Raw genomic sequence first — 19092 nt, 5'->3', positions numbered from 1 at the left:
GACGTTGTGACATATCATCTATCCACAAACTTAACATTTTCTCCATTTTTTCTAAAATTGGATTCCTTAAGCGAGTTAATTTTGCCGCTGTAACATCTGTACAATTCTGAGCAGACTGTTTTATTTTTTCTGATTGACTTAGTATGGTTGTTAAAGTTGATTGCGCTAATCCTAAAGAATGTGCCACATCGGATTTTCTTTCGCCGCTTTTAACACGTTGTACGATATTTAGTTTAGTTTCCAAAGAAATTGCTTTTCTTTTCTTTGATTCTGACATTTTAATTAACTAAAACAAAAATATTTCTATTAAAATTTACAAAATCTACGTTATGTAATGCTATAAAGAACCTACGTCGATTATTGCAATGCGCCACACTGAAACAACGTCAATCATGTAAACAACAACTAAATTACGCGATTGACACGCAAAACTGTTATAACAGATATGCCCGCAGCTCGGGAGCACTCGGGAATACGTAACGAGTCGCCGTCAGTCACCAATCGGATGATTGTCGGGCGCTGGCCTTAAATTGGAATATTTTTTTATGTTAAATGGGGCTTGAAATTGCGGACTTCGTTATATCGAGGCTTCGTTATCAGAGGTAACGTTAACCGAGGTATGCCTGTATATGGAATCTTAAAATTTGAAAATCACCCGATTCTTATCATTTGTAAAATTTGTAAGGCGTACAGTAATCAGGTTTGTGGTATTAATCCCAAAAATCTCCACTTCCGGCTGTAAACAACGCAGATCAAACGTCAAGGAGTTTATCATGCGTTTGGAGTTAACAATATTTTGTTCGTGCAGTTTGACTTTTTCACTCCATTTTTTTTATTCTCTTTTACATTCTTGGTGAGTAGACAATTAAAAATAAATTTTATTTTACCTAAAATTCATTCTAATTAAGTGAATTTATTCTAAATTAAAATTACGATTCCACATTTTTTCAAGAGATCTCACACTTTATATTCTTCTTTCAGCAGTTCATATAAACAATAATTTTATACATCCAGCTTTACTTTGTCGTATTTATTTACGAATAAGTATAGTTTTTTTATGCAATATTTCTTAATTATCAGTTGAAGTAATCAGTCACTTCTTCAAATAATTTTTTATTTCTACTATTTAAATTAAAATAATGCTTTAATTTACTTAAATTCATGAATACCCATTATGCCGAAAAGGAAGTGCAAGTTTACGGGCGACTTGAGTATGAAATATCCAGGTTTCAAAAGGGAAGAGTAGATGAGGAGGCGAAATGCATCGTTTGGGGTCCAGAAAGTTACATCTTTTTTGAAAAGATAGTAAGAGAATGTAAGGCATTTTTTGGTACAAGAGGGAAAGGCGTCTTCAAAAGTTTGGATTTTTCTGATGAAACCTCCTCATTTTTAACGTTAGAGAGGTGGCAGCCCTACATCCATGAAATAGTTTCTTCATTTCTTGAAACAAGTCTGATGGTGCTAGGTCAGGAGAATAGAGCGGGTGCTGCAGTAGTTCGAAGCAGCACTGGACAACAAAGTTGGTGGTGGCAACGGCTTCTGCAAAGGCATCAGCAATCTTCGAACCCATCGTGCAAAGACCTTAGACATGTGCAGATGGTCATGTAAAATTCTGTGGGCAGACCCATAACTAATTTTCACTGCATTTGTGATGAAATGAATTGTCACATATTTGTCACTCAGCACAGCTGCTCAACCTTTGCAACCATCTCACTGTCTGTGGATGTTGAAGGCCTTCCTTCTCTTGGCTCATCAAAGACATTTGTATGACCACACTGGTACTCCCGCGTTTCCTCTTTTTTACAGTGTCCATACACAGTTTTGCCCATACACAGCTTTCATTTCTTTGTTAATTTCCTGAGCTTTCTTGCCCTGCAAATGCAGGAACTTGATCACTCGATGCTCCACTTTGTCAAACATAGCATCCTTCCTCAGATTCCAGGCTCCACCTCTGGTGTACGATCACCTACGGGAATGAAATTTCACATGTTAGTTATTGAATATGTAGAAAACTTGTATCAAAAACGGCATCTTCCTACCAATGTTTTATCTAGGTCAGGGTACAAACTTTTTGATACCCCCTCATATGTGCAGATAAAAATTATCTACACACACAGCATGAGTTAAAATAATTTTTAACTCATGCTGTGTGTGTTATGCTGACAGAGAGCAAAATGTTAATACAAAATCTTCAAAAATAATATTCACATTTTTTTCCATTGACTTAAAATTGGAATTGTTTCTTAACAGCATTTGGTTTTTTTGCTCCAATGTTTAAGCTCTTCTCCTCACTTGAAGTCAGAAAAAACATGCAACTACTGCAACTCAAGTTTTGACAATTTCAATTAATTTATTCGACACCAAATTCTAGTATTTGTGATTTTAACTCATGCTGCAAAGCCATACAAGCAGCAGTTGCAAATAAAAACCATCTTTTTCAGTATATTGTTGACATCATAACAGATCAAATGTCTGCAGTAAAGATTGGATAATGGAAACCCACTTTATTCAAATTCACATTTTTGTTTTCTCCTGAAATTGTAATTAGCAAGATTTCATTATATTTCAGTGACATCATTTAGTTTTTAATGTACATTATATATGCATGTTCATTTTCAGGATATTTGTGTAAATTCATGAATACCCATTATGCCGAAAAGGAAGTGCAAGTTTATGGACGACTTTAGAATGAAATATCCAGGTCTATCAGAATCACAGTGAATTTACGCATGTCTATATAACAGCATTTTAATATGTACGGTTTAAATCAATCATGTCAAAACAATACTCTTGTCCTGTTCATCTTCTAGTTTTACTATTTCTTCACGAAATTTTGCAATTGTTTCTCTAGCAGTTTTCAGCCTTTCTTTAAGGTCAGTTATTTCAAGTCGTATTTTATTCTTTGCTGATAAAATGCAATGCAGTGTCTTCTCCTTCTTTTCTTCAACTAAGAGAGTAAAATATAAGCAACATAAAATCAACAACAAACAAACTGGCTATATATACATAAAATATTGTTTTAATAATCATATAAATAAACATAATGAACAATTTATAAATCAGTATTAGTCATGTAAAGATATTATAACATGACATGTGAAAGTGGTCACTAAGTACAGTAAGCAACGGTTACTGTACTTAGTGACCACTTTCACATTTACAAATGTGATAAATTGAATTGATTTTGTATATTGAATCTAATAAACAGTGATTCTAATAAGCAAAAATCAATGAATAATATCCACAGGCTATAAAAATAAAGATATAAAGCACAAATTTACACTTTATCACCAGACGTTTATTACCAATTAAATGACACGTAAAAATCGAAAGAATAGTCTATATCCACAGGTTAGCAAAATAAAAATAAATTTATACTTAATGTACATAGTTTAATTAATATACATATTAATTAAACATAACATTTTGTAATATAATTATAATTTAAAATAGTCACTTATTTTAGATTGTTTTAAATTATCACTGCAAAGTCAATTTATAGATTTTTCAATATTGTATAACAGTCTATATTCATAATCACTTGCACCAGTTTCTTCCAATGCTCTCCTCAGAATGGCTAGCTTCATGAGTTTGCGGTTTTGTAACTGGAATTCGTTCGGATTCATCTTCATTTTCCTCCTCCTTGGTGAAATTATCAGTAACAGACTGGGCAATTTCTTCATCTGTTAAAGCTGTAGTAACTTGTAGATCATCATTTATTTCCACTCAATTATTAAACTCCTGTTCACCCATGTCTTCAGGCTTTTCAACATGATCAGTATCGTGACTTTGTTATGAGTAATTAATTTACAGTTTTTGAAACAGTTGCTAATGCAGGTTTCAGAAATTTCATTCCAGGCACTCATTGTCATATGAAGTGCATCTAGAACAGTTATGTGCTTTGTGATATCATATGATGTTCCCAAACCATCATTTATAGACTGGATGATTCTTTGTCTCATATCTAATCTATAAAGGTCTTAAAGGTTTTTATTATTCTCTGGTCGAGTGGTTGAATCAGTGATGTGGTATTCGAAGGTAGAAAAACTAACTAATGTTTTTGAAAGTCAATTTGGATGAGCTGGGCAATGCAATTTTTTTGTTTTTCTTATCCAATTGCAAATCCCATTTATGAAGATAATCTTTAAATAAAGAAGCTGTCATCCAAGTGTTGGCATTATTGGCATATTTAACACACATTACTTCTTTAAAACATTTAGTCGATTTACTCTTGTCTATAACTAATGGCTAACATCTTGATCATTCCCGTAATGTTGCATGTTAAAAGAGCTGTAATCCTGTCTTTGATCTTCTTTCCTGCAGATACAGTGGAATTTTTAAAAATCATGCAATGATCTAGGGCAGCCCTGAAGTACAACTGTGCTTGATCTGTAGTAAAAATGTCTTCAGGATTATGTGCTTAACACAGTTTGCCAAGAGGTTTTCAACCAGTTGTCAGCTGCAGAACCATCAGAATCCTGTTTTTCTCTGTGAATTTTTTTTATAAACAACATCATGCCTCTCCTTCCATCTTGTCAGCCATCTGTCTGTCGCCTTAAACTCTTTGTGTAGTTTTTCAGCAAAATCATTAGTTTTTTGAAGAAGAATGCTACAATTGATTGGTGCATTAAATGAGCTAGCCTGTTTGAACCAAATGAACAGAGCTTCATCTACTGTTTGGCATTTCCCTTCATGCTTCCTTTTTCTGGTTTCAATAATTACATTAGTGTTTAATGTGTGATGTGATTTTAAAAGATTTTAATAAAGATGACTAAGAAATTCCTAATTTTACTGCTGTTTCCCTTTGAGACATATTGTTTAAGTTTAACTTGTCGTATGTTTCTATAATTCGTAACTTATCTTTTACATTTAAATCACTCTCTTTCTGTTCACTGACATTTTTTTGGGTAATAAAATTTAAAACAGTAAAAAAGACAAGCATTCATCAATCAGTAACAAAGCACATGGCATGCACAAACTGGAACTAACAAGTCACTCGCATGTAAGATATGAAGTAAAAAGTTTACGAAGTTTAGATACAGGAATGAAGAGCAGATTTCAGTGAAGGGGAAAACGTGTTTCACCATAATAATGCCAAAACACACAGAATTCCAGAATCAGTTTTATAGCAAATGCAATAAGATTGAATTTACTACCCATTTATAATAGATTGTACAAATAAAAAAGCCCAATAAACCAAAAACTGCAAATTGTTTTTATTGTTTTATGGTTGTGACCTCTAGAAATGTGACTTCCAGAAATGTGCTTTAGAAAAATTTCACAGGGGTGTTCAAAATTGATTCTTATAACCAAAAATGTGATTTCTAATAAACGATAAAAGTGTAGTGTATTTTATTGATCTGAATGGTTCTTTGAAATTTGATTCTATAAAGTGGTTGATTCTAATAACCAGTGATCATTATAACTGGTGCTTACTGTATTTATCTCTTTTATCACTTCTTCTCCTTTGATAAAAATTTTTATAGTTTTGTTTTATTGTTATGTTTTACATTATTAGTCAATTATCTTTTGCTAACTGTGTTAACTCCTCCCTGTGACTGACAGCTGCTGCTATGTTTTATGTTCTAAATGGGAATAAGAAAAAAATTTTATTGGGAGTATTTTTTTGTTCATAGTAGTGTTATTTTTGGAGTAAGAATATGATGTATTTTGGGTCAACACTGGCAGTGTTACTTCTTTATGAAAGAAATTTAAAAAAATTAAAGAAATGAAAACATGAAGTATACCTGAATGTGCAAAATATGAAGGAATCAATTCATAATATTAAATTGTGAAGTTATGAATGAACTGCAAAAAAGTCAATAAAAGGAATAAAATTGTTTAAAAGCTTATCAAAACAGCTGTTTCAAGCAAGCTGGTAAATGGATTCTTGGTGCATTGACTACAACCATAGAGTACTGGTTCTCATGGTACTAGAGATGACCGTCATTAAGTATTACATATGTAGAAGTGTGTTTATACATTGTAGGCTGAAAAAATTTAAAGCAAGTATTCAGAGTATTGATAGACAAATCAATATACCAAAAAAAAAAAAAAAAAAAAAAGTTATTTTTACATAGAATTAAATAAATTATATTATTTGGTGAACTCAAACAATTCATTATTGGACATTTTAATAGAAATTTTTAAAATATGACCAGTGATACAAGTGTTCTGAAATGCTGACTTTAATGGTGAATACCATGCACATATGTAGAGAACAGATATGGTTTTCAAAAGGCTAATGAATTATGTGCATAAAGGCTTTTGTATTGGATAAACAAACTGAATCTATTATAGATGAGGTATAACTTTTATTTCTACATCAATAAAAGAGAAGTTTAAATGTTAATGATTTTTTTTAATAAAATTACATTAGCACTAAGTATCAACAATTCAAGCATTGTTACTTCTTGAGGTAGTCCCTGTTGTGCTTCCAATTTCAAGGAAGAAATAACGGATATTTTTGTCAAGCAACCTTTGCCAGTGGCTGATTAATACAGCCATAATGAGAAGAAAGCTCAAAAACATCTCTGCCCTCCCTAATCCAGATCGATTTAACCTATAATTTTTGAATTCAGTTCATAAAGATCACCAGTGAAGGAGTCAAACAAATAATAATCTGGAGATGCTAAGTCTAGACTACAAAGAGGGAAGGCTCTCCCATTCCATATCTATCAGGGCATTAATACTGTAGCTCAATGAGGCTTGGCATTATCTTAGTGGAAGCAAATGCCTTTGGAAATGACCTCTACATTATGATAATATTACTTGTTTTACCTTATCCTTAAATCGCTTGCAACAGTAATCTGAATTAATAGTCTCTCACTCCACAAAAAAAATCAAAAAAATCAATGAAAGTGATACCTTTTACAGCCTAAAATTCACAAACATTTTCTGTCACTAGGCATGGAGTTGGGCATATTTTCATGACCTTAAATGAAGACTTTTATATACTTGTGAAATACATGTATAATAAACATTCATTTTCATGCTGAGCCTTAAGTCTCTTAAAAATTTTGCTTGGTTTTTTTACATTCGATAACTTTATAATAATGACTGTGCAACAGAACTTGGCACTTTTATTTCAGACATGCTGAATACTGATTAAACCAGGCTTTCTGTACTTACTGCAGTTAATGATCACTCCTACACCTGGTGAGTTACCACCACATTTCTTAAGCTTGTAATAAAATAACTATCATTCATAACCGAACTACCTCAATTAAATTTTCAATATAATTTTTCCTGTTCTGCAGGAAGTTCAATCAACTTCTAATGAGGAAATGAATGATAACTTTTATAGTGTTCACACAAACTGAAGCCTTTGTTTCACATACTTAACTAAGTTTGAATTTCATAGATGATATTTTCATTTCTTTAATTTTATAATTAATTCCAGTGCTGAGTGTTGCTCCAAAATACATAATAAAGACTACTTAACTTGACACATCAGTGTAAAGTAAGGCTTTTATTGAAATTAAGCTTTGACAAGCTTAGCAACTAGAGTTCTACTAGATAGTGATGTGCAGTTTGGGGGGATTCCATGAAATGCATTCTCTATTATAAGAATACGGCTATTCTTTCTGAAATCACTATTTCTTCAAGTTCTTAATCTCACCCGAAAAACTTGAAGGGCTTAATCTACACATCCACAATAATTTATCTGCAGATCCATCAATTGGCATACTTCATATATATAGGTGCTTCCACTTGCATAAAGGAATAATGGAATTTGTTCAAATGGGTGAAATCTCACTCTATGTTTAGAAAAAAAATGAGCAGCAAACAAACAGACAATCCTCTCTATCAATTATGAAAACTGGAACACATATTCAAGTTATTTATTTAACAAAATCAGAAAAATGTGTTACACGAGCAGGTGCACTTTGTATAAAATGAAATTAAGCCTATCATTTTATGTTTTTAACATTCTATTTTACTTTCGATAATTAATCATAAGGATCAAAAGTAAACACAATAATTGAGGAATAGTAAAACTGACCTGACATTAGTGCCACTCTGATATAAAGTATATGTATTTTTAATTTAAAGGGCTGTGGTATACTTTATATGAGAAGGCATCTGTCTGAGGAGTATTTAAGATGATAGATTAATTATGGAAATAAAGAACAGAATATTCAAAAGAAGTACAAAAAGCTAGTTAAATTCATTTAGAGAAAAAGAAAAATTAGCCAAAATACTAAACTTCTGCTTACAACAGTTTTGAAGCCTTTTTTAACCAGACACCAAGAGCTAAGTAGGAAATAGAGGAATTAATCAAAAAATTTGAATCTTCAGAAATGAAAGTTTTAAGAAATATAACCAGAACTAGCAGAAGAATGTAATGGTAAGACCTCATTACAAATGAGGAAATAAGAAAGAAAAGCCTGAGATAACTAATAACTAACATGTAATCAAAGGTAACTGAACAAAACTTAAGTTGGCATAGGATACAGAAGGGATGGATTAAGAGAGAAATTACAAAGATATTTAATAGAAAAATTTTCAAACCTAAGGGCAAGTAAGGCTTCTAGGGTTGAAGGCATACGCTCTGCTCAGTAATTCTGGGGGAAGTGGTGAGAGAGTGCATCAAACCATCTGCCCCACTCAATACTAGACCGCTGCCAAAGTATGACTCCACTACCCTCCAATCTTTCCTAAATACATTATACATACCATATTGGAACTTTTCATCCCTAAACTTCCAGATAGCACCACATTTCTATTAGCCATATTATGTCAGCATTAGTTATCCTAATTCATCATTGACTTCGAATTCATCCATTTTATTGACAGCATTCCTGACATTACTGTAGACACAGTTAAGACTAAGTATTCTTCTATAGTTTAATACAATGATACACCCCTTGAAATTATTTAGGCTTCTTTCCCTAGCTTTATCTTCCTACACATTTCCTCAGAACATCTTGTGAACATTTGCTGTTGTGGCAACAAAAGAATTCTTAATATGTGTGCAAGCATTATTTTGATCCATATCGTCAGATAAATCTGACGATAAGGGTCAAAGTTGGGTCTCCCAATTAACAATTTCCCTGAGCCCTTAAGATATTAAGCTTTTTCCAGTATCATACATTAAGCATTAGCAAAGGCACATGATGCAAGAAAGCAAGCTTATATAGCATCAGCAAAAAAAAAAAAAAAAATAAATAAAAATAACACCCTTATTTCACCAATCCACTCGCTCCAAATGTTTATCAAGTTCTGCCTTAATTATTTAAGCTATTAACTTCTACAACGACAGATGAAAGTTTGTTCCAGCAATCAACCACCCACTGGCTAAAGGCAAACTTCCGTACATCTATCCTACAACCGTCTTTCCTCAATTTGAATTTATGCCATCTCAGGGGATTATTCTGAGCAAGAGGAAGAATCCCATCAGCATTGAGCATGCTCAAACCATTCAAGGCTTTATACATCTCTATCAAGATCACCTCGGCAGTGCCTAGTCTCCAGACACTGTAATTTGCAAAACTTAAGCCTTTCTTCGTAAGAGAAATCCTTTGTTCCATTCACTAATCTTGTTGCCCTTCTCTGTACTCGTTCCAGCATCTCTACATCCTTCTTGAAATGAGGCCTCCAGACCTGTATACAGTACTCAAGGTGTGGCCTGACCATTGCCTTATACAAGGAGATAATCACCTCCTTATCCCTGCTAGAAAAATTCCTGTATATCATTGACAAGACACCATGAGCTACTCTTACAGACCATCTGCACTGCTCAGAAAACTTCATATCTGCCTGCACAATTACCCCCAGGTCCTTTTCATTCTCTACCACTGTCAGTGTGGTACCACAGAGTTGATACATTACTCTGGGATTACTGCTTCCCATATGTAGTACTTTATATTTGTCAATGTTAAACTTCATTTGCCACCTCTCAGCCCATCTGCTCAACTTTTCTAGATCCTGTTGCAGCAACATACCGTCATTAGTGTCATTAACAACCCTGCTGACCTTTATATCGTCTGCAAACTTGGACATTAAGCCTGATATACCATCATCAATATCATTAATGAATACAGAAAACAACAATGGACCCAATACTGAACCCTGGGGGACTCCACTAATAATACTAGTCCACGAAGAGCAGTATCCATCAATTACCACTCTCTGTCTTCTCCCACTCAACCATCCCTTTATCCATAGCAGCAATTTGCCTCCATTGCCACACTGCTCCAAGTTGTGCAGCAGTCTTCCATGTGCAACAGTATCAAAGGCTTTTCTAAGATCCAAATATATGATATCAAAGTTATTCTTTGCATCCAGTTCCTTTGTGGCTACATAATAGTATCCAATCAAACTGTATCAAAGGCTTTTCTAAGATCCAAATATATGATATCAAAGTTATTCTTTGCATCCAGTTCCTTTGTGGCTACATAATAGTATCCAATCAAATTAGTCAGACAAGACTTCCCCTTAACAAACCCATGCTGTGTCTGCGCTATAACTGATGTCTTGTCTAGAGGATCCTGCAATGCTTCTTTAACTAGTGACTCCATTATTTTCCCCGGAAACAGTTCTATAGTTATTTCTGTCACCTTTTGAACCCCCTTTGTGAATTGGTGATACATTTGAACACCTCCAGTCCATGGGGACCTCCCCTGAGTCAAAGGAAACTCCCATAATTATAGCTAAGGGTTTGCTTACTTCTTTTGCTGCCTCATTTAATATAACTGGATAGATTCCATCCACCCCAAGTGCCTTCCTTATGTTTAACTTCAACAATTTCTCCTCCACTTTGCTCTCAGTTATTACAAAATCACTTAGCTCCCTGTTAGAGTTCGATAAACTTCTGGCATTCCCCTCATTGAATAACTCCTCATGCATGAACGTAGATGCAAAATACTCATTCAGTTGATCAGTTACCTGAGCATGATCATCAATAGTCAACCCATCTATGTTAAGTGGTCCAATCTGATCACCATTTTTTGAGGAGTGTGATGTGAATCATCAGCTTCCTTGTTACAATCCTACGGCTTAACTAGTTCTGACTTAAAGATTACTGCACGCCGAGTCTTTCAGGGAACGTCTTTCATCATCACAGTCAATGACCTCAATGACTGTGATGATGCCTTGTTATATAGTTGTCTGGAACACAATTTTGTGGCTACCATAGCCATATACACTGCCCTACTATTAATATCCAGACACTCTTCCATGGATGGGGAAACAGGTCCTATGCATGCAACACGTCACAGAACCTGCTATAAATATGCACACTGGGCTTTGAACAGACAATTGCAAAAGTAGGCATGCAAGATGGCACGTTCAACAGAATTAACAGACTTCCAACGTGAAATGACAGTAGGATGCCACATAAGCAAGCATTCTGTATGAAACATTGCAGTCACTCTGGGAATCCCTAGGTCAATGGTTAGTGACATATAGGAATGGGACTGAATCAGCCAAAAAACAGCTAGGTAAACTCTGAAAACTAACAGAATGGGACAAGAGAATTCTGCGAAGAACTGTGCATCAAAATCTTAATTTGCCATTGTCTCAAGTCACAAAAACCCTCTGTGAGAGTATTCGGACTAATGTCAGCACTAGTACAATACAAAGGACACTCCATGATATGGGTTACAATGGTCATGCAGCTGTTCACTAATCCTACACTATAAAGCAGTGGAAAACAGGCTCATGGATAGACGAGTCGAGGTTCGGACTCTAACAGTCTGATGGCCGTTCCTGGGCGTGGTGAAAGCCAGGGGAACAGTTCTTTCCTGATTGTATCTTCCCAACAATGAAGTTTGGTGGAGGCAGTATCATGGTATGGGACTCCTTTCATGGTTTGGCTTGAGCCCATTAGTTGTTATCGACAAAACCATGAATGCTGTGCAATACCAGGACATCCTGGACAATTATGCACTTCCAACATTATGGCAATGCTTCGGGGAAGACCCATACCTGTATCAGCAAGACAATTGCCCATGCCATACTGCTCGGGTTGTAACAGAGTGGTTTGAGGACATGGGTGTGGAAAAGTTGGACTGGCCAGCCCAAAGTCCTGATCTGAACCCTATCGAGCATCTTTGGGATGTATTGGATTGTCGGGTATATATCCGTCGAGACTGCCCAAAGAACAAGGCCAAGTGGAGGAACATATCACCCGACATTTATAAAAAGCTGGTTGAGAGTATGCTGCAAAGATTGAAGGCTGACATAAAAGCAAAAGGTTTCAGCACAAAATATTAAATGTCACAATAAAGCTTTTTTTTGTCTAAAGGCATGTCTGGATATTAATGGTAGGGCAGTGTATATAATAATATAATACTACACCGATATCTGTAGTTGTATATATGATAGTTTTTCATGTGTTACCAACAAATTCTTAAATAATCTCACAAGCCTTTATTTTGATTCAATGTTTAAAAAGTTGTGAATCAAGTATTATACATATACAAATTTGTATATAAACTTAATTGGTGGAAACCTCTTGTTATGCTATCAGTGGTCTCATCTGAGTCTTTAAAATGTATATATTTGTATATGTTTTTATTTTTGCATATGATTACTATATATAAAGTGATAATGGAAAAGGAATAAAAGAACAGTTAAAAAAAAAGAATAAAGTCAAAGAGAGTGAGAAGTGAGAAAATTAAAGAAAGTGAGAGAGACAGAGTAAATTTAGATTACTTCCCCATTTTTCTACTTTATTTCTACATTCATGTTCTATTTAATATATGTGTGTGTATATGGGGTTGTTAAAATTAAAGTATCCCTATGTAGAGGGCTCTGGAGCGAGTTCTAAGGCTAGTACTGAAGAGAAATTTGGACAACAGGTACAATAAAGAATGTGCTCACCATTTATTGGAAAAAAAAATTAGTTACAAAATTTGTCACTGTATGGTGCGTAACTATCTTAGTTACGATTATGCAAATAATGTAAGGTAAGTTATTTGCATAATCATAAGTTATTGCCACAGCACCACTACTCAGCTCTACTCTACTGTATAAAAGCAAAGCAGTATCTTCAAAATCATACAGTAGATGTTTGCCTGCACTACAACAGCAATGTGAACAGTGTTGCAGGAAAAGGCGGCATTAGTGAAGCTGTACTATCAGAACAGCAACAATGAAGCATGGCTATCAGAGAATTCCGGCATCAGAAGTGCATAAGGTGTGGACCTATGACTGTTTGTGCTGTCCACAAAATGATTGCGAAATTCGAAGCGGCAGGACATCTTGGTGTTCAACCAGGTAGAGGTCGAAAAAGAGTGGACTCCTCTCGTGTTGAAGTTGTGGCTATGGCTGTCGTGGATTTATCAAGTTAATCTCCATGTGGTAGCACAAGTGTGCCAGCTGTTTCTCATGAAGTGGACATGTCGTATTACACTGTAAGGCTAGTAATGCATCAGGTGTTGCGGTACTATCCTTACAAGATGCACATGCTACAGCAGCTAAAGCATGGTGATGCAGATATACATTTCACATATGCACTTCAGTTTCTGGCGTGAATGACAGTGGATATCACTTGGTCATGGAACGTCCTTTGGAGTGTTGAAGTCCACTTCTGCACAAATGGACAAGTGAATACACACACCTGTCACATTTGGCAACAGAAAACCCTTGAGTTATCCAAGAGCATTGCAATCTCCAAAAGTGACAGTGTGGTGTGGATTTACGGCCACATTCGTGATTGGGCCATATTTTTTTGAACAGGTAACACTGACCGTACCCCCGCACCTGTTCCGTCACTGGACATATAGTGTATAGTGTGTTTAGGGTCTAGGTTTAGGGCACCAGGGGTTTCCCCCATCTCCGCGTAATATACATTGTGGTGTGATACAGAACACTGTAGAGACCAGAGGTTTAAAAGAGTGTGGATATTGTGGTGTGTAATGTTTTGTACCGTTGTTCATCTGGTCTTTTAGCCGTTGGGTTTTAAATAAGACCCACCGTTGCCCACACTATACCTTGTGGAGGCAGACCAGGTACACAGTATTTTAGAAATATACTCTGGCAGGTCCTGCCACCTAATTTCCTGAGATTTCAGTGGCTAGGACCAAAAAAAAAAAAAGTGGAGGGGGGGGGGGGAGAAACGCTAGAAATTGGGTTAGGCCGAAAGAGATATAAGTTATGCGGGTTAGAGTTCATTTTTATTTTTATTATTTTAGTGTGGAGCTTGTGTAGTTTTGGCAAGGGTCAAACGCTAGTCGCAAGATAGCTAGAGAGGGAAGGGAGACTGAAAAACTGGGGGGTGAAATACAGAAATATGGGGTCAATAGTGAAGATAACCCCAAAAGTCGGCGGGGCAGGCCCATGCCTCACCAGGTGAAGATAGGGGATGGCAGGGGGGGGTACAGAGTAACCATCCCCTGCCAAGGGAAGGGAAAGAAAGTGAACCGAGTGGGGGTACCCGGTTCAGATCGCCTAATGATGTTTCGGCAGCAAACTGCATAATGTCTTTGTCAGGTCTTTGTATGCCATTCCTGGGACAATCCGTCACTGGACAGCAATATTATGAAATGGCAAATTTCGCAATACCAGAGCTGCAACAACATGAGTGCCTTCAGGATACCATATTCATGCAAGATGGCGCACCACCCCACATCCACTGTTGTGTTCAAAGATTGCTAAGGCAACACTTTACAGACGAATGGGTCATCAGCCATTGTTTCCAGACATCTTGGCCACCCCGATCACCGGACCTCATCCCATGTGACTTCTAGTTGTGGGTTTTTTTTTGAAGAACCAGGTGTATCGGGAAGGATGTCAAACTCTGGCAGATCTGAAGAACAGCATTAGATGTCATGTGCTGGCTATTCCAGTTGACATGTTACTTTGTTGTTGTTGTTTGTTATATTTGGTTTTTAGGAGCATTAGCAACTAAGGCCATATTGCTCTGGGAATTTGCAGTGGTCATTCCCTGACCTTTCCGCATCCTCCGTATTTGGTGGTGATGGGATTGAACCCCGGTCTAATCAAGAAGCGTGTGTTACGCACTGCTGCTCCTTCCCACCTGGCTATGGAGGTGCCGACATGTTACGTTCTGCTGTAGAAACTGCTGTTCTTCGAATGTTGTTGACCAAAATGGAGGACACATTGAGCAACTGTAGCACTGTTCAAGTGATTTGTATTGCCACAGTGCCATATAGTGACAAAATTTGTAACTAATATTTTTTTTTCCAATAAATGGCAAGCACATTCTTTATTGTACCTGTTGTCCAAATTTCTCTTATTGAAGAGAAATTTGGACAAGAGCCTTAGAACTCACTATGGAGCCCTCTACATAAGGATACTTTAATTTTAACAACCCTGTATATATATATATATATATATATATATATATATATATATATGATTACTATATAGAAAACAGAACAGTATTATTTTTTTCTGTAACATTAGTAATTCATGTATGTTTATACTTGTTAAAATATTTGTACTTGCACTTGCCTTATTAAAGAATTTATTAATAAATTTCATATTACCGTATTTCCCCAGGTATAAGACACACCTTAATTTTGGGGCCCGAAATTTGAAAAAAAAAAAAAAAAAAATGTATTACATAAAGTTATTGAACTCAAGTTTTATTTATCATAAAATTCATACAACTCCTCGTCACTGTCAAAACTCCCATCCATTAGCGTGTCCTCATCTGTGTCTGATGATGAATCACTGTCTTCATATATTGCCTCGTCCTCAGTTCCATCTATGGCATTCGAAATGCCACACTTCTTAAATGACTTGACAACGATCTCAATCTTGATATTATCCCAGGATCTTTTCACCCAGGTACAAACTTCTCCTATAGTTGATTTTTTCACTCTTCCTGCTGGTGTCAAATTGTCCCCAGAAGACTTCATCCATTGGTTCCATTCATCTCTCATGGCAGCTTTGAAGGGTTTGTTAATGCTGATATCAAGTGGTTGGAGCTGGGATGTCAAGACTCCAGGTACGACGGCAAGTTTTGTTTTTTGCTCTGCAGCAATTTTCTTTGTGTTTTTTGTTATGTGTGCCCTAAACTGATCAAGCACCAGTAGGGCAGGTTTGCGTAAGAGCCCACCTGGTCTCCTGCTCCAAACTTTCTCAAACCAGTTCTTCATCCCATCCTGATCCATCCAACCCTTGTCACGAACGTGGACAATCACTCCTCGAGGAATGTCTTCTTTTGGCATTGTTTTGCGTTTGAAAATCAGCATAAGAGGCAGCTTGGTTCCGTCCGCACTGTATAATGGCTCTTTTCATGTCCACTTGTCTTCACAGTTACAGTTTTCACCCCCTTCTTATCAACAGTTCTGTTACTTGGGACATCAAATTGAAGGGGGACTGTCCATATTTGCAATCTGTCCCAACTCAAACTGATGTGTCTTCCGACATTGAATGACAAAACAATGAAATTCAAGGACCTTCTGCTCACAGCTTTCAGGCATCTTTTGGGCAAGTCTGGTGCGTGTATGCATGCTTAGTCCATTCCGTTTCATGAACCTTAAGCACCAATTGTGTCCTCCTTTGAAATCAGTAACTTCTTTTTCATCAGCAATTCTTTTTGCCTCATGCTGAACCATCTTTGTGGACACAGGAATTCCAATTGCTCTTTGCTCTTCAATCCATATCTTCAATTCCCTCTCTAAATCAGGCCATTTTGCTGACTTACCTCTCATGGCCTTCTTCTGCCGTAGCGTTTTCAGTAGGGTTTCTTCTTCCCGTAGCCAGTCTCGGATTGTTTTCTCAGTTGGAGGAGGACCAAACTTACGTTCAGCAGCACGATTTCCATTCACTTTTGCAAACTGGATCACTTTTAACTTGAATTCAGCACTGTACGAAAATCTTTTCTGAGCCATTTCTGAGCACAACGTGGCAAAACGTAACTTAATATACCAGTAACAAGTGCAAAACAATGAGGACAAAGATAACAAGCGCAAAAAAGCGGGAAATGCAAGTAAAAAAATTTACAACCACTGTATAAGACGTTTTTAGACCCAAAATTTTTCGAAAAAGGCTGCGGCTTATACATGGGGAAATATGGTAATTTATTTGCCTCCCCTGCTATACTTTATCATAGCAGGGGAGGCAAATTCTTCTTGCCTTCGAATGGACTTATCTAATTTAAAAATAACATAACATGAAATTTTTCATGGATCACAGAGGATTTATAACTACTACTATATTTTATTTTTGATTTCAGTATTATGGCCTGTGTTACTTCTTAAGGTCCTCTTTTTGACTCCTGTATGGTCAGAAGTCAGTCAGAGCTGGTTTAATTCATAGTCTGCATGTAATGCAATGACATGCAGTAAAGGATTCAATAATACCTAATGTGTTGCGTGAAAGGCATAACACACGTTGTCAACACTAATTAAAAATTAAATTAAATAAAATGAAGGAAACAAAATACCCCACATTTATGCAATTAGTTTATTGAGAATTAAATGATCAGATACCATAAAAACAAATACAACACTGTGTGCAGAAACATGTGGGATATTTATTCTGAACTGAAGCTAATTTCTTGAATTTAATTGCAAGAGGGGAAAAGGAATGGATTATTAATAACACCTGCCATTTCAGCAGTTGCCTTTCTCCCTTCCGAGACTGCAATACATTAAAGGGGCATTAATCAGTAAGTCTAAACTTACTGATTAATATCTTTTTAATGTACTGCAGCCTCATAAATAAAGGTTAACTGAATTAAAAGTAACAAAATAATAAAAAAAATTATAATAAAATAAATTAAAATAAAATTTTTATGTATATACATGCACAAGGCCAGCTTAAGGGGTGAGCCAACATTGCACTGGCTCAGGACACCAAATTTAGGGGAACCAAAATTTGAAAGAGCAACAGAAAAAATATCACTTGCAAATCTACAAGGAAAAAGTGAACAGTTCAAAAAGGGAATTCTAAACAGGAAATTATAAGCTCCAAATTTTCAACAATTGAAAGACTAGTAAACCAAATTTACCTACTAATCTAGTTGTTTGGTACAACATTTTGAGCCAAATAAATTACAAGCATAGGCCTCTAAGAGGTCAATTTGGTTATATCACAACAAATTGTCTCCTTACTTTCAAAATCAATCAAATACTATAAAATTTACAGAAGAGGGGACACATTTATATGACTTCTAGAATAGTATTTTCTGTGTGGTCTATAGACCACTTTTAGTCTGTGTAACTTATGAAAGTGGTCCACAGGATGTAACAGCAAAACAGAGCTTGGCAACAAACCTTTAACATTGGTTAATAAGATTGTCGCATTAACAAATGATGTAAGAAAGCTTGTTGTTATCTGTTATCTGGTTTTTAGGAGCATTAGCAACTAAGGCCATATTGCTCCGGGGATATGCGGTGGTCATTCTCTGATCTTTCCGCATCCTCCGTATTTGGTGGGCATGGGTTCGAACTCCGGTCTAATCAAGAAGCGTGTGCTACGCACTGCTGCTCCTGCCCACGTGGCTATGGAGGCACCTTGTAAGAAAGCAAGCTTACATAGTACTAGTAAGAAAAACAAACCTCTCTACATCAATTGTCCATCCCATCCAATAGTTTGTCTAGTTATTCTTTGAATTTATTCAAACTTTCCGCTTCCATAACAGATGATAGTTTGTTCCAACAATCAACTGCCTGAAGGAAAACTTCCACATCTATCCTGAAACCACCATTCCTCAGTTTGAATTTATACCCCCTTGTGTGCATAGTCTGAGCAAGAGGAACAATCCCATCAGCACTGAGCTTACCGAATCCACTCAAAGCCTTAAACACCTCAATCAGATCACCTTGCAAGTGCCTAGTATCCAGTTACTGCAATTTGCAAAACTGAAGCCTTTCTTGGTAAGAGCACTCCTTCACTCCCCTGACCAAACTCCATACCCTTCTCTGCACCCATTCCAACAGCTACATCCTCCCTAAAATGAAGCTTCCAGACCTGTATGCAGTACTCAATAACATGGCCTGACTATTGCCCTGTACATTTGAATAATCACCTCATTATCCCTGCTAGCAAAATTTCTGTATATCATTTACAAAACCCTATGTGCTATCTTGGCATCCTTTCTGCACTGCTCAGAGAATTTCATATCTGACTACACAATTACCTCCAGATTTTTTTCATTTTCCACTGCTC

The 19092-nt window shown here is 36.1% G+C and overlaps 1 protein-coding gene across 2 annotated transcripts in view; it reads right to left on the bottom strand.

Annotated features, from left to right (window-relative positions):
• Positions 1-2550: 2550 nt before the first annotated feature.
• Positions 2551-19092, bottom strand: part of Gas41 (YEATS domain-containing protein 4 Gas41) — a 125907-nt gene continuing 109365 nt past the window's right edge. For both annotated transcript variants that reach the window (XM_090382251.1, XM_090382252.1), the window contains exon 8: positions 2551-2947. In XM_090382251.1, coding sequence (XP_090238377.1) covers positions 2772-2947 — 176 coding nt within the window. In that variant the 3' untranslated portion in view covers positions 2551-2771. The remainder of the gene's footprint in view (positions 2948-19092) is intronic.

Source organism: Mastigoproctus giganteus, chromosome 10, assembly GCF_048544385.1.
Source record: "Mastigoproctus giganteus isolate SK-2022 chromosome 10, ASM4854438v1, whole genome shotgun sequence".
Taxonomy (NCBI): domain Eukaryota; kingdom Metazoa; phylum Arthropoda; class Arachnida; order Uropygi; family Thelyphonidae; genus Mastigoproctus; species Mastigoproctus giganteus.
The sequence above is the reverse complement of the archived record's forward strand: the minus strand, read 5'-3'. Positions and strand labels throughout refer to the sequence as shown.